The sequence below is a fragment of the Leiobunum rupestre genome, chromosome 2 (assembly GCF_980474605.1).
Source record: "Leiobunum rupestre chromosome 2, qqLeiRupe1.1.hap1, whole genome shotgun sequence".
NCBI lineage: Eukaryota > Metazoa > Arthropoda > Arachnida > Opiliones > Sclerosomatidae > Leiobunum > Leiobunum rupestre.
The window spans coordinates 51,569,491-51,595,298 of record NC_143385.1 but is presented as its reverse complement, the minus strand read 5'-3'; the positions used below and the strand labels follow the sequence as shown (position 1 = coordinate 51,595,298).

The 25,808-nt window shown below is 41.4% G+C and overlaps 1 protein-coding gene across 4 annotated transcripts in view; it reads right to left on the bottom strand.

Moving 5' to 3' along the window:
• Positions 1 to 25,568, bottom strand: part of LOC149958333 (receptor-type tyrosine-protein phosphatase delta-like) — a 68,078-nt gene extending 42,510 nt beyond the window's left edge. The window contains exons 1-4 of one of the 4 annotated variants that reach the window (XM_090165774.1): positions 25,422 to 25,568; positions 17,189 to 17,735; positions 11,092 to 11,415; positions 1,041 to 1,364 (exon numbers count right to left, since the gene is read on the bottom strand). In XM_090165774.1, coding sequence (XP_090021900.1) covers positions 1,041 to 1,364; positions 11,092 to 11,415; positions 17,189 to 17,735; positions 25,422 to 25,502 — 1,276 coding nt within the window. In that variant the 5' untranslated portion in view covers positions 25,503 to 25,568. The remainder of the gene's footprint in view (positions 1 to 1,040; positions 1,365 to 11,091; positions 11,416 to 17,188; positions 17,736 to 25,421) is intronic. The other 3 variants (XM_090165772.1, XM_090165773.1, XM_090165775.1) reach the window with 3 other exon arrangements.
• Between the last annotated feature and the right edge of the window lie 240 nt (positions 25,569 to 25,808).

Sequence of the window (25,808 nt, the reverse complement as noted above, 5' to 3'; positions counted from 1 at the left end):
TTGAAGCAAGTTTTTGGCTCGACGTGAAGTAGCTACATTTTGACCCAAAAGGCGGGACATAAAAGTACCCCTCGCGTTGAGTGGCTCGTTTGTATATTGACAATAACTTAAATTATAGTAATTTAAAAAAGTTATAAGGATATATAATTTTGGTTAAAGTCAAGTAACTTGTAAGTAGAGTATAACTTGTCTAATTATAAATAGTTCTCTGACGACGTTATCGTGTCGCTATTTTGAATTTTAGCTTCCTTGTGGTTTTAGGCAATCAAGTCGGTTATCGAGTATTAAATTTTTAGATCGAGTATTCGAGTCGAGTAATATTGAAGTCGGATCGAGTAATCGAGTACTTGATTAAGGGAAACTTCCTCTTATTTGAGTCGAGTAACTAAATAAAAACGAGTAATATTTTTAACGAGTCGGGTTATGGTTTTATTCAAGAAATTAGGAAATTAAATTTAAAAGGAGTATAAAGTAACTTTCAATGCTGAAAAATATTCCTTTAATTAAAATGAACCACAGTTTCCACATTTTTGTAGGTACCGTTTATTTGCCCCCCAAAAAGTTGTAAAAACCCCTCTTTGAACTTTGAAGAAACGAGGATAGAAAAAAAAATATTCGACGAGTTTAGAGAGCAGCTTATTCGAGTAATCGGGTACCCGACTATGCAATTTTTTGGTACTCGGTAATCGACGAGTATTCTCCAATTACTTATTCGAGGTCGAGTTCGAGTAATCGACCTCAAAAAAGGCCGAGTACTCGATGATGTTCGAGTACTCGCGCACCCCTATTCCTTTGTCATTAATAGATGGCACCACACTCTCCAGTAAATTATTTTTTTCGAAGAATCGTATAGATTCTTTGCCATATCTAATAACAAGGGCCTTATCACAATACAGGTGGCAATGATAGAGCCGACAGTTGCTTTAAGGTAGAGTCGATACACTTTTGGGTCTTATGTCGCTTTTGCATTTAGTGTTCTTAGCTGTAACCGTGGACTTAGCAGGTCGTGTGTGGTCGAGGCTTCGAAGGAAGGTACTTACCGAAAGCGGCTTCCAAGGTACTGCTTTCCCCGTCAACTTTGTCGTCGTTATGGGGCTCCTGATACACGGCTTTGACTTGGAACTTATAGTTCTTTTTGTTTTCCAGGTCCAGATGGTAAATGACGTATTTCTCCTCCGTCACGTTAGCCACGCTTCCAGGTACGCTTGTTCCAAGTTTGACGTCGTGTTTGTACCAGCTTAAACTATAGTGATGCTCGATTTCGGAAAGAAAGCCGACGGGTTTCGACCAGCTAAGTTCGTAATGGTAAGAAACATTGCTTTCGAAAACTCGTTGGATCTTGAATTGAGCTGGTGCCTGCGGTTCTGAGATGGTCAGAGTATTATTAGATTAAAACCACCACACTAATTAAGTAACATCAAAAGTGACATAATTACCAAAAGTGTGACAATCCCTGTACTTTCGTATGCTAAAGGTTTAATGAATGCTCGACTCGAGATCGACCACGTAAAAGACTATTTATTGTCACCTTTCTGGATCTTTTTTAGTCCATGGTATTATATCGTAGGTAGATGGCGATAGCATCTCCACAGAGCGACGAAAAGAAAAAAATACACTAACTTTGACCAGTGCTACTTAGTTCCTCCGTTCCTCACTACGAGTCGTTATTTGTGGGTTTTAACTTCCTTCCCTCCCCAAGGCATACTTTCCCTTTTCCCCTCCCAACTTTTATTTCGCTCGTAACATTCATTCAAGAATAGGTCCGATTGGCACACTTTTGGTAATTATGTCACTTTTGGTAACATAAACGACGTCCAAGTAAACTATGCGGGGCTCGAAATGGACCGGAATTCACCGTTCCGTTTAGTAAAATGTTTCCTCATATCTCTTTATTTCATTTTTATTTACCTCATAAAAATATCGGAAGCTTTGGAAGGGAACAGGTAAGTCCATTTCGAGCACTGAAGCTATGACTAAACAGCAATAACTAAAGTAAAGTCGACAATTTAGCAAACGAAATCCAAAAACCGATCATTTAGATCAACCCATTGAATTGGGAATAATACTGCTAGAATTACAATTACGATTTGGGTTGCCATGGTTACGCGGGACCTGTTCTGATAAGACTATGAAATTCATCTTTATAATTAGGTGGTAGCGCCATCTATATTTTGTAATGTTATATGGCTATAAATAAATAATTATAAGCTAACTCACCGTAACTTGAGTTAAAAAGGATCGTGTTGACAGAATTAAATTATTTTTAAACAACTTCAAAGGTTTGTTTGTTACGAGTAATCATACATTTCAATTTCGCCTCAGATTTGCGAAAAAATTCAATTGCAATATAGTTGCCACCACTAAAGACAGATGCCGCCACGGTAGAACGATAAAGTTGATAAAGACTCCTTATGGAACGAAATTGGTCCCGCGCCAGCCAGATTTAGTTTATTAGGAGTTTATTATCACTTGAGTTACATGAGGTGATTTTTTTAATTAAAATGGGATTGATGATTGATTAATTTATGATACGCCATATTCGCCATTATATATGAATATTTAGGTCAATTTTTTACTAGTCAAATTGACTAGTGTACCCCCAGATTTCGATTAATTTTAGTAGTCAGAGCATTTATTTTAGTATTAAAATGCCGTGACTAGTGCCTACTCTAATCGCGACTCTAACGTGGCATCGCCGCGGGTACCCGGAGGTACACTCCGAAGGTATCCCTAAAGCTTCGCCTTAATACTAGGTCATTGAGTATATTTCAGAAATCTGGTCTAACGTGACATCGCCGAAGGTAATTTCTCTGTGTTTCACCCGCGGTCGTTGCGCTTCGCCTTAATACTGGGTCAAATATATTTTGGTCATTAAGTTGTTTTTGGAATTTCGGATCGGATTTCGCACTGGCTCGAATTTCGCACTGTCAATCGGGACTCAAGGACGAGCGGTATTTTAATTTGTTCGTCATGAGAGTAAATCCGCCATTGGATACAGGGGGTTTAAAGGAGTACAGAGAGGTTTGGGACGGCGGCGAGTTTTTGAGTTATTTTTCCGGGAAAATGGGTACCACGGAAATTATCGCATGGGAAACGGGGAGGGGAGTACCACGGTAACTATCACATGGGAAAAGGGGGGAGGGGGTACCACGGTAATTATCGCATGGGACAAAGGGGGAGGGGGTTCCGCGGTTATTATCACATGGGAAACGGGGGGAGGGAGTACCAAAGTAATTATCACATGGGACAAAGGGGGAGGGGGTTCCGCGGTTATTATCACATGGGAAAAGCTGGGAGCGGGTACCACGGTAGTTATCACATGGGAAAAGGGGGGAGGGAGTACCAAGGTAATTATCGCATGGGACAAAGGGGGAGGGGGTTCCGCGGTTATTATCACACGGAAAACGGGGTGAGGGAGTACCAAAGTAATTATCACATGGGCAAAGAGGGGAGCGGGTACCACGGTAATTATCACATGGGAAAAGGGGGGAGGGAGTACCAAGGTTATTATCGCATGGGACAAAGGGGGAGGGAGTACCAAAGTAATTATCACATGGGCAAAGAGGGGAGCGGGTACCACGGTAATTATCACATGGGAAAAGGGGGGAGGGATTACCAAGGTAATTATCGCATGGGACAAAGGGGGAGGGGGTTCCGCGGTTATTATCACACGGAAAACGGGGTGAGGGAGTACCAAAGTAATTATCACATGGGCAAAGAGGGGAGCGGGTACCACGGTAATTATCACATGGGAAAAGGGGGGAGGGAGTACCAAGGTTATTATCGCATGGGACAAAGGGGGAGGGAGTACCAAAGTAATTATCACATGGGCAAAGAGGGGAGCGGGTACCACGGTAATTATCACATGGGAAAAGGGGGGAGGGATTACCAAGGTAATTATCGCATGGGACAAAGGGGGAGGGGGTTCCGCGGTTATTATCACACGGAAAACGGGGTGAGGGAGTACCAAAGTAATTATCACATGGGCAAAGAGGGGAGCGGGTACCACGGTAGTTATCACATGGGAAAAGGGGGGAGGGAGTACCAAGGTAATTATCGCATGGGACAAAGGGGGAGGGGGTTCCGCGGTTATTATCACACGGAAAACGGGGTGAGGGAGTACCAAAGTAATTATCACATGGGCAAAGAGGGGAGCGGGTACCACGGTAATTATCACATGGGAAAAGGGGGGAGGGAGTACCAAGGTTATTATCGCATGGGACAAAGGGGGAGGGAGTACCAAAGTAATTATCACATGGGCAAAGAGGGGAGCGGGTACCAAGGTAATTATCACATGGGAAAAGGGGGGAGGGATTACCAAGGTAATTATCACATGGGAAAAGCTGGGAGCGGGTACCACGGTAGTTATCACATGGGAAAAGGGGGGAGGGAGTACCAAGGTAATTATCACATGGGAAAAGAGGCGGCGAGTTTTTGAATTATTTTTCCGGGAAAATGAGTACCACGGAAATTCTCGCATGGGAAAAGGGGAGGGGAGTACCACGGTAACTATCACACGGGAAAAGGGGGGAGGGGGTACCACGGTAATTATCACATGGGAAAAGGGGGGAGCGGTTACCAAAGTAATTATCACATGGGCAAAGAGGGGAGGGAGTACCAAAGTAATTATCACATGGGCAAAGAGGGGAGCGGGTACCACGGTAATTATCACATGGGAAAAGGGGGGAGGGAGTACCAAGGTAATTATCACATGGGCAAAGAGGGGAGCGGGTACCACGGTAGTTATCACATGGGAAAAGGGGGGAGGGAGTACCAAGGTAATTATCACATGGGACAAAGGGGGAGGGGGTTCCGCGGTTATTATCACATGGGAAAAGCTGGGAGCGGGTACCACGGTAGTTATCACATGGGAAAAGGGGGGAGGGAGTACCAAGGTAATTATCGCATGGGAAAAAGGGGGAGGGGGTTCCGCGGTTATTATCACATGGGAAACGGGGGGAGGGAGTACCAAAGTAATTATCACATGGGCAAAGAGGGGAGCGGGTACCACGGTAATTATCACATGGGAAAAGGGGTGAGGGATTACCAAGGTAATTATCACATGGGAAAAGCTGGGAGCGGGTACCACGGTAGTTATCACATGGGAAAGGGGGGGGGAGTACCAAGGTAATTATCACATGGGAAAAGAGGCGGCGAGTTTTTGAGTTATTTTTCCGGGAAAATGGGTACCACGGAAATTCTCGCATGGGAAAAGGGGAGGGGAGTACCACGGTAACTATCACACGGGAAAAGGGGGGAGGGGGTACCACGGTAATTATCGCATGGGACAAAGGGGGAGGGGGTTCCGTGGTTATTATCACATGGGAAACGGGGGGAGGGAGTACCAAAGTAAATATCACATGGGCAAAGAGGCGAGCGGGTACCACGGTAATTATCACATGGGAAAAGGGGGGAGGGAGTACCAAGGTAATTATCACATGGGACAAAGGGGGAGGGGGTTCCGCGGTTATTATCACATGGGCAAAGAGGGGAGCGGGTACCACGGTAATTATCACATGGGAAAAGGGGTGAGGGATTACCAAGGTAATTATCACATGGGAAAAGCTGGGAGCGGGTACCACGGTAGTTATCACATGGGAAAGGGGGGGGGAGTACCAAGGTAATTATCACATGGGAAAAGAGGCGGCGAGTTTTTGAGTTATTTTTCCGGGAAAATGGGTACCACGGAAATTCTCGCATGGGAAAAGGGGAGGGGAGTACCACGGTAACTATCACACGGGAAAAGGGGGGAGGGGGTACCACGGTAATTATCGCATGGGACAAAGGGGGAGGGGGTTCCGTGGTTATTATCACATGGGAAACGGGGGGAGGGAGTACCAAAGTAAATATCACATGGGCAAAGAGGCGAGCGGGTACCACGGTAATTATCACATGGGAAAAGGGGGGAGGGAGTACCAAGGTAATTATCACATGGGACAAAGGGGGAGGGGGTTCCGCGGTTATTATCACATGGGAAAAGCTGGGAGCGGGTACCACGGTAGTTATCACATGGGAAAAGGGGGGAGGGAGTACCAAGGTAATTATCGCATGGGACAAAGGGGGAGGGGGTTCCGCGGTTATTATCACATGGGAAACGGGGGGAGGGAGTACCAAAGTAATTATCACATGGGAAAAGCTGGGAGCGGGTACCACGGTAGTTATCACATGGGAAAGGGGGGGGGAGTACCAAGGTAATTATCGCATGGGACAAAGGGGGAGGAAGTACCAAAGTAATTATCACATGGGCAAAGAGGGGAGCGGGTACCACGGTAATTATCACATGGGAAAAGAGGGGAGGGAGTACCAAGGTAATTATCACATGGGAAAAGGGGGGAGGGATTACCAAGGTAATTATCATATGGGAAAAGCTGGGAGCGGGTACCACGGTAGTTATCACATGGGAAAAGGGGGGAGGAAGTACCAAGGTAATTATCACATGGGAAAAGAGGCGGCGAGTTTTTGAGTTATTTTTCCGGGAAAATGGGTACCACGGAAATTATCACATGGGAAAAGAGGGGAGGGAGTACCAAGGTAATTATCACATGGGAAAAGGGGGGAGGGATTACCAAGGTAATTATCATATGGGAAAAGCTGGGAGCGGGTACCACGGTAGTTATCACATGGGAAAAGGGGAGGGGAGTACCACGGTAACTATCACATGGGAAAAGGGGGGAGGGGGTACCACGGTAATTATCGCATGGGACAAAGGGGGAGGGGGTTCCGCGGTTATTATCACATGGGAAACGGGGGGAGGGAGTACCAAAGTAATTATCACATGGGCAAAGAGGGAAGCGGGTACCACGGTAATTATCACATGGGAAAAGCTGAGAGTGGGTACCACGGTAGTTCTCACATGGGAAAAGGGGGGAGGGAGTACCAAGGTAATTATCACATGGGAAAAGCTGGGAGCGGGTACCACGGTAGTTCTCACATGGGAAAAGGGGGGAGGGAGTACCAAGGTAATTATCACCTGGGAAAAGGGGGGAGGGGGTACCACGGTAATTATCGCATGGGACAAAGGGGGAGGGGGTTCCGCGGTTATTATCGCATGGGACAAAGGGGGAGGGGGTTCCACGGTTATTATCACATGGGAAACGGGGGGAGGGAGTACCAAAGTAATTATCACATGGGCAAAGAGGGGAGCGGGTACCACGGTAATTATCACATGGGAAAAGGGGGGAGGTAGTACCAAGGTAATTATCACATGGGAAAAGGGGGGAGGGATTACCAAGGTAATTATCACATGGGAAAAGCTGGGAGCGGGTACCACGGTAGTTATCACATGGGAAAAGGGGGGAGGGAGTACCAAGGTAATTATCACATGGGAAAAGAGGCGGCGAGTTTTTGAATTATTTTTCCGGGAAAATGGGTACCACCGAAATTCTCGCATGGGAAAAGGGGAGGGGAGTACCACGGTAACTATCACATGGGAAAGGGGGTACCACGGTAATTATCGCATGGGACAAAGGGGGAGGGGGTTCCGCGGTTATTATCACATGGGAAACGGGGGGAGGGAGTACCAAAGTAATTATCACATGGGCAAAGAGGGGAGCGGGTACCACGGTAATTATCACATGGGAAAAGGGGGGAGGTAGTACCAAGGTAATTATCACATGGGAAAAGGGGGGAGGGATTACCAAGGTAATTATCACATGGGAAAAGCTGGGAGCGGGTACCACGGTAGTTATCACATGGGAAAAGGGGGGAGGGAGTACCAAGGTAATTATCACATGGGAAAAGAGGCGGCGAGTTTTTGAATTATTTTTCCGGGAAAATGGGTACCACGGAAATTCTCGCATGGGAAAAGGGGAGGGGAGTACCACGGTAACTATCACATGGGAAAGGGGGGAGGGGGTACCACGGTAATTATCGCATGGGACAAAGGGGGAGGGGGTTCCGCGGTTATTATCACATGGGAAACGGGGGGAGGGAGTACCAAAGTAATTATCACATGGGCAAAGAGGGGAGCGGGTACCACGGTAATTATCACATGGGAAAAGGGGGGAGGGAGTACCAAGGTAATTATCACATGGGAAAAGGGGGGAGGGATTACCAAGGTAATTATCACATGGGAAAAGCTGGGAGCGGGTACCACGGTAGTTATCACATGGGAAAAGGGGGGAGGGAGTACCAAGGTAATTATCACACGGGAAAAGGGGGGAGGGGGTACCACGGTAATTATCACATGGGAAAAGGCGGGAGCGGGTACCAAGGTAATTATCACATGGGAAAATCTGGGAGTGGGTACCACGGTAGTTATCACATGGGAAAAGGGGGGAGGGAGTGACAAGGTAATTATCACATGGGAAAAGAGGCGGCGAGTTTTTGAGTTATTTTTCCGGGAAAATGGGTACCACGGTAATTTTCGCATGGGAAAAGCGGAGGGGAGTACCACGGTAACTATCACATGGAAAAAGGGGGGAGGGGTACCACGGTAATTATCACATGGGAAAAGGGGGGAGGGGTACCACGGTAATTATCGCATGGGAAAAGGGGGGAGGGGGTACCACGGTAATTATCGCATGGGACAAAGGGGGAGGGGGTTCCGCGGTTATTATCACATGGGAAAAGGGGGAGGGAGTACCAAGGTAATTATCACATGGGAAAAGAGGGGAGAGGGTACCACGGTTGTTATCACATGGGAAAAGGGGGGAGGGGGTACTAAGGAAATTATCACATTTGAAAAGGGGGGAGGGGGTACCACGGTAATTATCACATGGGGAAAAAGGTAAGGAAGGGCCTTACTGGGTTGGTTCTACTATGGGGAAAAGAGTACCATGGAAATTATCCCCTGGGAAGAAGGGAGAGGTGAGTACCACAGTAATTATCACATGAGGAAAAGGGGAGGAAGGGCCTTACTGTGGTGGTTCGACTATGGGGTAAATGGTGCCACGGTAATTCTCGCATGGGAAAAAGGGGAGGCGGCCTTACTGCGGTGGTTCGAATATGGGGAAAAGGGTGCCTCGAAACACACCACTAGCTGAGGGCCCGCCTGTAAGGCGGGCTTCTCAGCTAGTTATTATTATCAGGAATCAATACCTCTACTTGGAATGCTTATTCTGCCGTATCGCGTATGGTAAGATCACTCTGACGGCTTTGGCCCCGCCTACGAAAGCGAAAATCCCCTCTGCGCGCGCTCCCCTCTCACGTTGTTGTTTGTTAAGTTCACATAGTGACGTCAAACAAACCGTCAGCCACATCGAGACGAAAATCTGCCGCGAGAAGCATTCCAAGTAGAGCTATGGATTCCTGTTATTATTTATTATTATTAACGACGAATTGAAGAACCACAGTATCGTTTGAAAAATTCGGGTCAAATCTCAGGTAGCTCCTCCCTTCGATCACGTGACTCGGGTATACAAGTGGTTCCGTAGCCCCCCCCCCCCTCAAATTTGAAATGATTCCGTGGCCCTTTAATTTGAACACAAAATTTGAACAAAACTACTTACTATATGTGAGAATGGACCCTCTTGTACATAATATACTATGAAATGAACGTAACCCACTATTGTACAATAATTTTTTTATTTAAAATACTACCGCCGTTTCGGCGCCAAAACTAGCGCCGTCGTCAGGCAATGTTACAATACACCGAAAGAGCCCTGAATATATGCCAAAATGAAACGGAATATAAATATGAAATTAATTTTATAAAACGTGTCGCTATTAATAGAGGTTACGATCTAAATTTTATTTCTAAATAACACTAAACTTAAACCCTTCAACAAAAAAGACAAAACTATCATTCTACCGTACAGCAAACTCACGGAAAAAAATTGCCCATGTCTGCAAAAATAACGACATAAAACCAATATTCAAACCTATAAACAAGATTGTGAATTATTTCCCTACTAGAAAGGATAAGTCCACAAAACTAGAAAATAGTGGAATATACTTTTTGAAATGTATATATCAAATGGGTTACGTAGGACAAACGAAAGAGCATGAAGCGGACTTAAGACTAAAGAGACACAAAGCTATTGTTGAACACGTTCAAATAGACAACTCTCACGATATAGATACCAATGAAGTTATTTTGATTTCCAAGGAGAGCAACCCTATAAAACTCAATATTAGGGAATCCATTGAAATATTAAAACTTAGAATAAAGGAAAAATTAAACAATAACATTGATGGTCCCGCCCATGAAATCGCTTTACAATACACCAATCTATTCAATCCCGGGTAATTGGATAAACAAGCAATGATGTTCAAATTTATTAATTTTTATTTTTAATTCTTGTTTACATAAGACATGTTTGATTGTTTGTTTTTGTTGTGCTACTCTAATTTCATTTACACTATATTTTATCTAGCTGTTGCCCTCAACAGACTCGAGGTCATTATTGTAACATTGCCTGACGACCGCGCTAGTTTTGGCGCCGAAACGGCTGTAGTATTTTAAATAAAACAAAATATTGTACAATAGTGGGTTACGTTCATTTCATAGCAAAACTACTTATCCAAATAAAAACCACTTCATTTCATGGAGAAGAAAAATTGTGTTTGGAAAAATACGGACTTTCGGCCTCCGCGGGGGTCTTCCCAGAAAATTCGGTTATGGATGTTTTCATTGAAAGAAAATTTGGATTTCCCCAAAAGGAAAAAACCCCGGTTTTTGGTACATCCCAACTAATGCATACTGTTTCATTATTTAAAGGCAGTGCCAGGGGGAGAAATAAGGATTTTTTTAAACTGGACCTGTGGCCAGTGACTGTAGAGCCTAGGTAGTTTAATTGAAAAACTGGCCACTGGCCGCTTACCATTTTTAACCTTCAAAATGAACGCGAATGTAATTGGGGAGAAAAAGGACTACAGAGTTTAGGTGGAAAAAATACAGAAGTAGTACAATCTTTAAAGAAGTCGCGCTTAAAATAAACTAAGTGGGACTTCAATCCATGGCTTTAAATAATGAATGCATTAGTTGGGATATTTACCAAAAACAGGGGTTTTTTCCTTTTGGGGAAATCCGAATTTTCTTTCAATGAAAACATCCATAACCGAATTTTCGTGGAAGCCTCCCGCGGAGCCCGAAAGTCCGTATTTTTCCAAACACGGTTTTTCTTTTCCATGAAAACGAAACGGAGTTACCTGAAGGAAGAGTACAAATGATGGCTGCAAATTCAGGATCTAAATTAGAAGACGCTTTGTATTTAGTATTAGGGCAGAGATTTTCCACGACATATTCGCAACTTTCGTTCAAATACAAATCAACGTTATTCAAGCACTTCTCCTTCAATTCGGCACTATCAATTTTGAGACTGATGATGCGATCCCCCGGGGCGGTCGCTTCCCCGCACAAAACTCCGCCCCGCGTTGAGAGCTCCATTTGGCGAGACGTCACTGCCACGCCTCCTGGGAACATTGGCTTCGCTGGGGAATCGTAGCCGTAACAACCAATTAACCTCTTGGGTTCTGGAAAAATGGAAATGTTCGACAAACTAGAACTTGTTCAAAACATTGTTATACCATGAATGTATTCATTTCAACCGTGAATATCGAACTGCATTAAAGCAACTGTCGGCTCTATCATTGCCACCTGTATTATGATAAGGCCCTTGTTATTAGAGATGGCCATGGATCTATCCGATTCTTCGAAAAACGCGACTTTACTGGAGAGTGTGGTGCCATCTATTAATTACAAGGAAACTAAATTTCCAAACGGCGAAACAATAACGTCGTCAGAGAACTATTTATAATTATTATAATTAGATAAGTTATACTCTACTTAGTTGGCTTTAACCTAAATTATATATATATATCATGTAAAATATATTGTTAACAATTACTATAATTTAAGCTATCGTCAAATTTACAAACGAGCTAATCAACGCGAGGGGTACTATTATGTCCCGTCTTTTGGATCAAAATGTAACTTAAGCATCTTGTTTTGATTTCGACGCTGGCGACATCTGTTGAATAAAGAGCTACTTCACACAGTAGTCTAGCCTCTGTCGCTAGGATGGGAGGGGCTTAGTTATTATGACGTCGGTCACGCGCCGCGGCTCAAAAATTTTATTGAAGACCATTGATTAAACACTAGTGTTTAATCCATGTGAAGGCCAACGTTTTGAAACTTGACTAGCTTTCAGTGACAAGGCTTAGCGCGAAATTTGGTTTCTAAAATGTCAATACGAATCTTTTTGATGGAACGAAAATAGGTAAGAATATAAATAATACTTTCCATTATTTATGATTATCAGGTAATTTTGTAAAAGTAGAGGTATTTTTCTAAGAAACACGAGTAATTTTCTTCACCGGCTTAATAGCGGAATCCATGAAATGTTTTGTGGATCGAGTCGACGACAAACGCATGCCTCCTGATTAGCTGAAGTGATGACGTAAACCGCAAAAAGGCACCGCCTGTCCAAGCCCCAGGTGGTAGAAAGGGTCATGATACAGTTCGATATTCATAGTTGAAATCAGGGTTGTCAATTTTTTGATTTAAACAAAAAATCAAATAAATCGATTTTTTTTTATTTAAATCGGATTTTTATTGTTTTTTTTTATTTATTTGATTTTAATTAAAATTTCAAAGTTTTATATAATTTAGTATCATAAATTTAGTATCATAATTTTACCTAAAACAAATATTTGTTTTAATTTTTAATGAATTGATTAAATTTAAGGATTGTAGACCATTGGACCGAAATCCCATTCGTCCGAATGTACCATTCAACCGAAATCCAATCGACCGAAAATCGCGTTTTGCGCGGTTTTCATTCAATATACCGTTAGTGATACATTTTTATATATCGTAGGGTACGTGACGATAGTATATCTAATTTGGACTAAACTATGTCTTAAATATTTATTATTTCGTACCGATGTGTATTTTTAGACATTTTTCCCTTGAAATTCGATATTTCCGGGTTTAATTTTTGAAAATAACCTTGATAAGACCTGACGTGTAATAGTTGCCTACCATATCTAACCTAACCTAACCCAACCCAACCCAACCCAACCCAACCTAACCTAACCTAACCTAACCTAACCCAACCCAACCTGAACTAACCTAATCCAACCTAACCCAACCTGAACTAACCTAACCCAACCCAACCCAACCCAACCTGAACTAACCTAATCCAACCTAACCCAACCTGAACTAACCTAATCCAACCTAACCCAACCTGAACTAACCTAACCCAACCCAACCTAACCTAACCTAACCTAACCCAACCTGAACTAACCTACCCGAAGTGAAAACGAACCAGATTTAAATTCCTCATTCAACCGAATCCCGCCATGTTGGGCTATAAACGAAAATACTTTTCGGTTCAAAGGGATTCGGTCAAACGGGATTCGGTCCAATAGTATACAACCAAATTTAAGCTAATATTCATATAGAAGTTTTTAGTTTTTAAAACCTATTTTGGTATACTTTTACAAAACAAATTCGGCGGAATCCCCACCCACAGGTAGAATCCAATGCGACATTATGGGTAAAGTACAAGAAAGATTATATTTAAACATAAATTATAGCAATTGGCGAGGTTTTTTCTTTTTCATAAATACTTTATAAAAATTGATTTAAATCGTGATTAAAATCAAGTTGATTTAAATCAGCCAACCCTGGCATCCGTGGTTATAGTGAAAAACCGTATTTATTTTTATAAAGTAACATGGCCTTACCAGTGGCGCCGATCCCATGGGGGCAGCGGGGCTGAAGCCCCCATGGGGAAAAATCCATGGGGGCTTTGCCCCCATTGGTAAAACCGCCATTGTTAAAGGCCATTTACTTTTAAGCATCCGTAGCAAGAAAGTGTTGCCAGCAGCCTCATTCCAAGTTTATTAGTGAGTTTCGGCCCCCATTGGGAAAAAAAGCGATCGGTGCCACTGGGCCTTACAGCTAGGAGCAACAAACACAAAATTACACAAGGAGAACGCAGCTAGCCTTTAAACACGCTAACGAAGGGTTGTATACGAATTTCGAGCCTTTACGCTGAACGTTTTACAATTTCCGAATTTTCCCCTTCCGACGGCAGCAGGCGCTAAAGCGTCTAGCCAATGAAAATTGTACACAAGAAAATGCACGACTTTTGACGGGTTGCGTTCTCCTTGTGTGGTGTGCTGTGTTTGTTGCTCCTAGCTTACAGTCTCTTAATTTTACAAGTCTACGAGCGCGCGCTACAGTCGCCAGAGGAATATAGCTTTTTCTAGCGCGCGAAGAATATATTCATAAAGCTATGTACGAAAGAGCAACATATTTTATTCATTTTATTTTATAAAAACATCCCCTAACCCCGTATGACCGATTTGCGAACTATCCTAACTTTTAAAATCGCGCAATTTAGGCTTAAGTCTCTTATAACTGGAACGCGCCACGCGTGAAAAAAAAATTTCGCGTCTTCAGCAGCGCGCGCTTTTACGTTGTTTTTCTGTCTCACCGACTTCTCACCAGGTGTCGCGGCGGACGCGCGCTTTTCGATTTCCCGAAATTTCTTTATTTTATTAAAAATTAACCACTCAATATTTTTTTATGCGGTTTTCGCCATAAATTTTAGTTTTAATATTTCAATGACCGTTGGTGTCTTCTTATCGTTTTGACACTTGGCCATTTTTATTGTCAAGGCTTAGTGCGAATTATATTTCTAAGCGTTTTAGCACGCTCCGTCTAGACTGAACGAAAATAGGTACCTTTATTTATGATTATCCACTGATTTTGTAAAGATACAGATATTTTTCTAAAATTACCGCGGCCGATTTACCGGAAATTCATGCTAGTATCGTTTCGCCAAATGTACTAGATATTTTGCCTTTCTTAACCTGCAACTGAGTATAACAAATGAAAGCAATAGGCGAAACTATACAGTCCAGAGGGGCTGAAAAGATGGTAGTCACGTGACTTTGTGGAGAACTGCAGCGTCATCTATCCTAAGAAATACGAACTATTATTCATTTTATTTTGTTAATGGTGGTTTAAATTTCGATCGATTATCTATTTATTATTATTATTTAAAACACTGTTATAGAAAAGTGGAAGTTAATTATCTGTCTGCAGTATTTGGAAGTAATATTTTTTTTCTCTAACGTCGCACGGCCAACTATGAACACGAGTTACCGAATCGAAGTTGGCTGTGAATGGTAGTCACGTGATTTTGTTTTCCCATTTTAACAAGTTGGCTAAGACCAAATTTACGGCCTATTGAAGTGCAAGCCGGTAGTCATTATCCCTAACACATTCTTAGTAGTACCATAAGTAACATAGTAACTCTTATTGGGGTCAGCGATGACCCGATTTGCAGAGCTTGTCTAGCTGAGGAGGAAACTGCCTCACGTGTACTCTGTAGCTGCGATTACTATGCAGCCCAGAGGTTTGAGCATTTGGGTATGCATCGGTTGGAGACGTATGACGTCTCTAACATCACGGCCAGGCAGATATTAAGCTTTGTGTCAGCAATAGGACTTATTTAAGTCACCCAGTTTGGGGATGCACAAGTGTTTTGGCTTGCCACCCCACTCAATAATAGTAACATAGTAACAATAAATTTGTCAATTAATTGTGGCTCTATTTCAGCACAAAAATGCCCAAGGCGAAATATAGTAATAGTAAGGATGATAATATTCTATCGAATTCAGTTGCGAGTCCGATTCGGAGCTGGGTGAGAGTGTTTGTGTCAAAAAAAAGGTCCAGTTAGAAAATTAACATTGAAACTCAGACCACCAAATATTTGGTGGTCTGAGATTGAAACAAAATGCTACCTGAGGGCAACAGTCAAGCACGTCGAAATTGGTGACATTTGAAAGAACTTCTAAACCATATACCCTAAGAAGGACTCGCATCAACCTCGAGAAAAGGTGTCTAAAAAATCATGACACAGTAAAAATAAAATAGGGCGTGAAAATCCTTTATTTTACGAAATAAAAATTAAAAAGTCGCGCGCGAGCCAGCTTCTACAATGGGTTTTTATTTATCGTCTTCGTGCCTTTAAAACTGCCTCTACTTGCCGTAGTTTTAATTTTTATGAGACTGTGGACATAATTTGCCAGTTTAAATATAATTACAGTTTCAAAAATTTAGCACTGAATATGGCAGCGCGGTCTTAAAACTAGTATCGCGCAAAAATACCATCCTGGCCAATTGCGATAAAATAACTATCGAAGTTAAGCTTGTGGTATTTGAACATATACCTTTGCCTTATTGAAACTGGTGAACAGTGGCGTAGACAAGAGGAGGGTTTACTTATCCCCCCCCCTTGGGCGTAGCTTTGGCTGTACTAAAATTTAGCCCCCTTCTAGACCCCTTTCAGGTATTTTACATAGTTTGAACCCTTGAAGGATTTCTGGCTACGCCACTGCTGTCGAATTGTGTTATAAAATAAAAGGTGGTCTTGCCCACCTTGTTAAAATGTTGCTCTTACCAGACCCAGCTTTATTTGTGTATTCTTCGCACGAGCGATTTGCACGCGCGCTAGAAAATTCCCATATTCCTCTGGCGACTGCAACGCCCGCTCGTAGCCTGGTGAAAGTAAGAGACTGTGTCGTCAGAGCCACAACAAAACAAGAAGGCCACGTTACTTTATAAAAAGAACTATTGAATATTTAAAAAAAACCTAGCTATTTTTCTCAAATAGCGTTTTTAAGACATTTGCTCTTACGCAGTGAATAGGAAGAATCAAACTTATACGTATTACCATAAGTGTATAATATTATTACATAAGTGTGGCACTTCTAATCCTTCACATGGAAAAGTTTTATTGAGAGCTATTCACAAGACAGACTGCATTACGTGCCCTTTGCACGCGCTCACGGGAATCTCGTGAAAACTGAGAAAGTTAAATTAATTCACATTTTTCCTACATCACACTTTGGCGCTGGCGTAACAACTGAGAAATGGCTGGAGTATTAGACGTTCCAATTCTTAGTTTTATTAATTATTACCATAAGTATATAATGTTGCCAAAGTAATGTTTTACTGAGAGCTATTCATAAGACAAGACTGCATTACGAGCTTCGGTGCAGTTTTGCGTCCACTTGCTAGCGCGTCACCCGTAGCCTTTGACAGCGCCACGCTAGGGGGACATTTTTTTCTTGTGATGACGTCACTCCGTTACTAGCTCCCAGTAAAATATTCCCTAAAGTGACAAACTTATGGAACAATATTATAGACTTATGTTATTACGTTACTTATGCTACAGTAAAGGTAATTGAAAACGTAATCAAAGCTTTTTGCAACAAATAGACGTACTTGTGGAAATTGTGAACGAAACATTGGTGCACGGTTCTTCAGTCGCGATTCCCATATCCTCGCAATTAGACGCGCACAGGTTTCTACATTTCTCAACGCACTTTTGGTTTTCGGTTCCACATTCGTTTTGGCAAATGTTACAATTTATTAAACATATAGCGTCGCAGTCTGTAGCATTGTTCCACTGATCTTTCCAACACTTGTTAGGCAGATCGCGCAAACAGCCGCTGCACGAATTAAGCGAAGGCACTGCCAAAGACGCTCCCGCTGTAACGACGTATTCAGTGTCGGGGCACAAATTTTCGAGATGATACCACCACACGCTATGTTCCTTCAATATCGGGCACGCTCTTCCGTCTTCGGAGCAGGACCCAGTCGAAGAGGAATCCACGCTTTCGTAATTTACCTCCAAACATTGACCATCGCAACTGTCGTTGCATTCCAAATTGAACGGGATATGAAATGACGTGTCGGTTAAGAGTTGACTGCTTGAGTTGACGGAAATGTCTTGATAGGGGCATTTCTTTGATTCGTCAAAACACGGACACTAAGAAGAAATATATTCATATTCAATGGCGGGTTCAAAACATTTGACGTTTTGCGGTGGATTCGACACTAACAACCTTTTTTTCGGGGTAGGACAATCCATTTTTCTTAAAAGACAATACCAACTAAGAGAATCAAACCAAGGATCCTATATGTTAGAAGGATGGGTAGCCCTCTGACCAGCCCGTGTTTTCAAAACGCCGGCAGCGCCGTCGAAATTAAGAGAGCCTCTAAACCTAGGAGCAACAAACACAACACCCCACACAAGGAGAACGCAACCCGTCAAAAGTCGTGGATTTTCTCGCGTACATTTTTCATTGGCTAGACGCTTTAGCGCCTGCTGCCGTCGGAAGGGGAAAATTCGGAAATTGTCTTCCCCCCGCCCGTAAAACGTTCAGCGTAAAGGCTCGTGACGCTCGTCCAATGAAATTCGTACACAACCCTTCGTTAGCGTGTTTAAAGGCTAGCTGCGTTCTCCTTGAGTTTGTTACTCCTAGCTCTAAACGTGGGACGTCTTGTTTCTATTCCCTCAAGGACAAATTTTGGTGGTGCTTCCTCCATGTTTTGTCCTTGACGGAATCTAAAGACGGATTCTCTAACGCGCATGACCCACCAACGGCGCTGCCATTTTTCGTCCCTCGCCTCATATCCTTCTAACATTTAGGATCCTTGATCAAACACGGCAGTGTGTGTCAGAATTTATAGCCCGGTGTACCTAGTAACAGAGACCATACCACCGGAGGCCTATCATCATAGTGCCCTACGCCAGCGTCCCCAAGCCCGGACAGGTGACAAATCCAGCACTGCCCACACAAGGAGAACGCAACCCGGGAGAAGTCATGCATTTTCTTGCGTACATTTTTCATTGGTTAGACGCTTTAGCACCTGCTGCCACTCAGCGTAAAGGACCTTAGGGCTGTGCGAGTACTTGATCAGCATCGAATACCCGACGATTTTTGAGGTCAGATACTGGAACTCGAACGCGAATAAGGAAATGTTAAATACTCGTCGATTATCATTTCTCATTGGTTAGACGCTTTAGCGCCTGCTGCCGTCGGAAGGGGAAAATTCCGAAATTGTCTCCCCCCCCGCCCATAAAATGTGATTGGCTGACTGGATTCGTATACAAGTTCAATTTAGCCGCGTTCACACTAGACACTTTGAAACCGTTTTAAAACGGTTTCGAAAGATCAAACTGTAAGATTTTGCAATCGACACCGAAAATGTTCAATTTTATCTTTCGAAACCGTTTTAAAACGGTTCCAAAGTGTCTAGTGTGAACGCGGCTTTTAAGTTGTTAAGTTTTGGTTTCGTTTTTGAGAGAGCTAGGAATTATATCTGCCGTGAGTACCTGAGTAATGTCAGAAGTATATAAATGAAACAAGAAGTGTACTACTTAGAATTTTCATGCGCCATGTAATTTCGTTTGCCTTCCCCCTTTCGCGCGGATGGAAATAGTTCGGTAACGCGGCTGCAACGATCACGTGACTTCATCGGCCAATTTACTGGGTACATAAGAAAAGTAGTGGCGATGAACCAAAAAAAATCCTCGGACGAAAGACGATTGGTCGATGGATCAAAGAATATAAAGCCCCAGGAATGGAAGGATTGATATTATGGACCGCGTGTTTTGGTTGCGTTAGAAACTTCCGGCAGAGCAAATCAGAGTAACCGGAAACGATTAACGCAACCCGGTCTCTCTTTAAAAACGAGAGGTGCAAAAGCTCCACTAGACGGAGCTACACCTTCCATTCCTGGGGCTTTATATTCTTTGGATGGATGTTTTTTTTAGCAGACCCCGGAATTTAGAAAAGTCGTAGTAGGCCTTGGAGATATGTTAGAACTTGGAAAAAGGTATGTAACGGTTATTTTGTCCTATTTATATTTATTTGTCAAGATATTAAAATAATAGAAATATTTGTATGTATATTATATGGTTGACCAACCCAAATTAGGCCCAACATTTCCTGTAGACTTACGTTAGTAAATTATGATGATGAATTTTTTACAACTGATGTCGATGATAAGTTAGATTGGTTTTTTGGAAGTAACAGAAGTTGTGCTCGATGGTTTTTACGTGGCATTTTAAATCGTCGAGTCTTAATGGCAGAATTAATGATGACGTAATTTTCACGATAACTAACAACTAGTTTCAACCGGTTATAAACTACCACGGTACCAGCAAGGCTTAGAGATTACTTCGAATTGAATAGCGGGTTAAATTCAATTCAAAATAAAACACCGTGACAATAAAAACCTTTAAAATATAAATCGTGATTAAAATTAAGTAACACGACTTTTAAAATTATTACAATTTTTTTAAAAACTGGGTGACGCCATTATACGTGTTTACTGACCTCGGAACGCTACTTTTTCTACCTCTATTCTCATTGGTGACCTCTATTTTTACCGTCGTCTGAATAACGTCTGCTTCCAAAATTTCATGGAATGCACGGGGAAAGCTAATAATTAAGCTAAGTAGTACACTTCTTGTTTCATTTATATACCTCTGGTCAGTAGCGGCGCTAAGGTTTTTTCACAGGTGGGCTAATTATTTTGTGGCCCCTAAGAATTTTTTGACCCTTACAACATTAGTGAGCCCTTATAAATTTTCCAGGAAGCGAGAAGAGCAAGGTCGTTTTATTGTTGCGGCTCTCGTCGCGTTTACTGGACCCACTACTGATATAACCATAAGTTAATGATACCTCTAAGTAGACAAATGGCTATGCTGCCTATGGCGGATATGCTTGTCCAAATCGACCTATGTCTCTCCGTACTGCGTATCAAAGTAGCCTTAACATACACTTGGAACTGCCGAAGCTGACGTTTCTTTAATCCCGTTTGGTGCAAGGCTAGCTTGAACTTCCCCAAACGAGATAACTTTCGGTATTCCCTTAGAAAATTCGTTCCCCCCGTAGAGGCAAAAGAACGTTTTTTTTTGCTATTGGTTTATTTCTCTCAGCCCAATATAGTTTCATTCTCGACCGCACAGCGGCGCTGGGTCCGAGATATTTTTCAAATCTTCCATTTTCGCGGGAATCGGAGAGACAAGATTTGACATCACATTTTCTGGATAAAGATTCCACCTTGAAAGGGCTTATTTGTCTACTTAGAGGTATCATTAACTTATGATGTAACTGATCTTGTATCCGACCTGGATGGCACACGTGCATGCCCGGGGTATTTCCCTAAATTCCCTTAAGCCCCTTTCTTTTCTTTCTATTGTCCATTCAACTTTCTGCTCCCTTCCCCCCGAATCTATCTGTTTATGATCTACTTTCTTCGAGTAAACGAATTGATTTTGGAAGATTTTTTTCGAGAAAAACGTTTCTTGGCAATAAAAACAATTTCTAAATTCAAAGTTGTGGCCTCTTAATTATAAATATGGGGCCCTTTTAATATAAATATGTGGCCCCTCTCACACTTGTTAGTTGTTGCCTAACATCCAGACCCGTAGTCAGGGGGGGGGGCGTTCCTCGAGCTAAATCTATAAAGACGGCACTGAATACTACTCGCCCCTCCTAAATTACGGCTTGCCCGGTCTACATCTATAGCCGGTCTACGGCCCTGCTAACATCCATTTAAGCAGCACCGTCCCTGGGTAGGGCGAGCGGGGCAGCGGCCCAGTGCGCAAAAATTGTAGGGGTGCAAAATTGAAGATTTTTATTTAAATTAGATATTGAAAAATTAAAATTTTATTAAAAATAAATTGAAAATAGTTCACTAAAACTCGAAAATAATTAAACATAAATATATCTATATTAGAATTGTCCAAATACGACTTTTGATTTCCTTAGTCCAGCGGCTACCCTGCCGTCAATTCGACGAAAAAGGTTTTACAAAAGATGTTTTTGGGATACAGTAAAACTTACGAAACTCAAAAAAAGACTTGTCGAAATGTTAGACTATACTAAGGCTCGTATAACTTTCATAGATGGCGCCAGTTTCAACCATTAAAATGGTTTTATAACTAAACTAGCTTAAAAAAAACAAAGAAAATGATAAAATCAAAGCTTGAATAACGAAAAAATGTGAAATTAACTACATAATAATAAATTAACTGTAAAAATATTTAAGTATTACTAAATCTGACGAAAATGGATCAAATTAAAACTTGAATAATGTAAAAATTGAGAAATTAACTAATTAATTATTCGTAAATTAATTAATAATTAGGTAATTATTATTTGTTAATTATTCATAAGGGAAAAACCGATAAAACCTACAAGTTGGTTGCGTAATTTCGCGTCATATCTCCATAACGACCAAGTAGAGCTCTTTCATATTAATATATGCTACTCTACGCCCTACCTTTTGATTAAAAGAAAAACTAGACTCCTATACACTCTTTTATATCTTTATTTGTGAGAGCTGCCATTTTATTACAGGTCTGATTTCAAATAGTGCATGCAAGGCCGCTTCACGCGGTCAAGTGCACGTGACGTCTCGAGCTGATGAGCACGTGCAGGCGCCCTTGCCTGTACTATTTTAAATTAGGCCTGTAGTCAAATGGCCGACTTCGTAAAAGAGTGTATAGTTTTCATAAAATATCGTGAAGCAAAAAATATCTCGAGCGATATTATTTTAAATACTACTTTCATGCTTGCTTTGTTTCACTTAAAAATTAAATTTGGCTTAATTTTCATGTTTTCCGTCATTACTATTTCTTCAATAACTTTACAACCATAAATCCTATTTGAACAAGTTGGCCAGCCAAAATATACCTCTCCTCGGAAGAATTGTCCCTAGTTGTATTATTTTCTCGAGATAACTCTTTAAGATATATCTCCGCAATTTAGAGTTATTTGTTAAAAATGTTATCCCAGTTCTATCCCGCCCGGTATAAAATTTTAATTATAATTACAATAATTGAGACGAAACGACCAATTTTAATTTATTCAGAATATCATAAGTTAAGTAGTTACAACAGTGAGTTAGACATAGTATAACAATGCACAATTGAATTAAACCCTTTTTACTGTGCAAGTTTGTCAGTTGAATATAATACAAAGCAAATTTTAATGAAATAAATATCTACAGAGGGTATTATAACAACCGTTCGCTTTTTGGTTTATAATTTTAACGGAATCGCGCCGATTTGAATTAAAGGATAGTTTATCGAAATTTTGTTAAAATAATATTCCCTAATTTCCCGTCGCCGTTATATCGAAAATTTAGTTGATTCGGGATTGCCAGAACTTTAATGTTGTGGGCGAGTGATTAGAAAATAAAATGGCAACCAGAAGTATGCAAAATTATAAATGTTTATTTTTATTCAGAACAGTCTATGTAACGTTCTAGATTTAACTTTCATCAATAACCCAACAATATATATCCATCCTACGTAATTGTACAGAACTGGTACTCAAGTGTCTAAGACTAGATGTGTCTTAGTTCATCGTGATTGAAAAATAAACCAAAACACACTTACACTTAAGTAAATATCATAAATAATACTGAGTAATTTTAACTAAATTCAAACTACCTTACTATAAACTCTTGTCTTAATTAACAGCTGAGAGCTGAGAGCTACTAATTACTTCCAATCTACTTAATTAGCCTCACAGGTTGAGTTGACAATTTCAAGGGTATAATTAGGTTATTCCAATTCAAAAAATAAAAACAATCAATTTTATCTTACAGCTGACTTGAGTTAGTTCACAATTACTTTAACACTTTCAGTCTTAAACACGCACTGTTCATACACTTAATTCCATTCACTCACGTTCCAAACGCGAAACACAATTTAACTCTTTTCTTGACCGAAGACCGAACCTACTAATTAAAACCGCAAAGTTACCTCATAACTTTTGACCGACACCAGGACCCCCTAATACTCCGGAACAAGCGAATAGTTTATGCAGGGCCGTTTTAACCTTTCAGTAGGCCTAAGGCAAAAATCTCTCATTTGCCCTCTTTTCGGAAGGCCCTGTTATATTGAATCGTACGCCTTAATTTATCCAAATATTGGGATATTGGTAGAGAATGAAATTTACGATAAGTTAAATCATAAGTCTATATTATTGTTCCATAAGTTTGACACTTTGGGGAATATTTTACTGAGAGCTAGTAACGGAGTGACGTCATCACAAGAACAAAATTTCCCCCTAGAGAGGCGCTGTCAATTGCTACCTGTGACACGGACGCAAAACTGCGACGAATGTGTTTGTCTTTTGTGAATAGCTCTCAGTAAAAATTGTGCATGTGAAGAATAGGAATTGTCATACCTATGTTACAATACAGGATTCCATAGCTCTACTTGGAATGCTTATCGCGGCAGATTTCCGTCTCGATGTGGCTGGCGGTTTTTTTGACGTCACTATGTTAACTTAACAAACAACAACGTGAGAGGGGAGCGCGCGCAGAGGGGATTTTTTCTCTCGTAGGCGGGGCCAAAGCCGTCAGAGTGATCTTACCATACGCGATGTCGCATTATAAGCATTCCTGAACAATATTATACACTTATGGTTAAAGTTAATAAAAACCACCTATGGACTATAATTTTGCTTTAGTCCCATTCGACCGAAGGCGGTTTTTGAGGTGTCCCATTCGACCGAATTCCGCCGAAACGTTCGGTTTTTATGTGTCCCATTCGACCGAACGCTTTTATGTGTCCCATTCGACACATTTAGTTACTGAAGTCGTTTGCAATGGAGCGGATAGCTAATAAAGGAGGGTATTTATACATCAATAATAATTATTTATTCCGTCTTAATAAAAAGAAAGATACAAATTGCTATTTTTCTTGCCGAAACGTGATGTGTAAAGTCAAGAAAAGTAACTGAACCAAAACTGAAATAGTAAACTTAACCAACTCTAACCTAACCTAACCTAACCTAACCTAACCTAACCCAAACATGGATCTTCGATAGTACATACCTTATAAATAAAATACCAAATCACCCCGCCAATTGGGCTACATTTTAAAATTCTTTCGGTCGAATGGGATTTCGGTCGAATGGGAATAAACGATAATTTTATCCTCGAGTGTTTCGTAAGTTTTATCTTTACTTTAAATTTGTTAGTGTTTAGCTTTTTGCCCTCTTTTTAGTATGGACGTTTCTACCTTTTCGCGTATTTTAACTAATACCAAGAACGCATAGAGGTACTAAGAACTTGGAACTTTAACATTAGCCTATGCTGCCTTGTTGTTATACTTTCAGAAGCAGTCGACTAAATACTAAACTAGCTAGGCTAATAACCAAGACACCACCCTAGTTAGGCTCAAGTCATCTAGCGACTTATAATGCTTTTAATTCAGTTGGCCTGGTCACAATGCGTAGGAAGGTGGTGGCAGCAAGCCTTTCTTGTCACGCGAGCCAACAGCTCCCTGCACTCTCATCTAGCTGGCTATACTCACTATTACCATGCTATTACCATTACCTCCACAAATTTTTATAGAAAGGGGAAATACTCCTGTGATGGAAAATAATATACAATGTACCGATAATAATAAGTGAGATTTGGGTGACACAAACATAGGAACCTTTTGCCCCTTTTGGATTATCCACCGGGGCGGACCGTTAAATTTGGGGGTCCTGTTTACGGTATCTTTAACCGCAAAGGGGGCCCCTCGATTGAACGGGGCCCCAGGCTGCAGCCCATAAAGACCATGCCTAAATCCACCCCTGATTATCCGACACGTCAAATTAATCAAATTTAAAAAAAGAATAATAAGTTAACTAACCTTTTCACCGCGAACGAGCTCAGAGATTTGCGTAAGTAAGAAGAGACCACCGAAAATCCATTTGAACCGTCTAGCTAACATTTTATGAGTTCTAACTAATTTTTTCCATAAACTTCAAAGACTCGCGAAGTTACAACTCGTTAGAGCTAACTGGTAACGAAAGGCTAAATACTTAACAAACATTACATCGCTATCACAGTAATAAACAATTTATCTCAGGTACTTTGGATAGTTAAAACCCAAAGGCGTAAGATAATACATTATCAATCGGTTATTCTTATCAATGGCGTTTGCCTTATTTTGCGAAATAAGTTTGATACGCGTATGGAACTACTGAATTCCGTGTTTATTAAATGCGAGGAATGAAACGAGGAACTTATCCGTAAC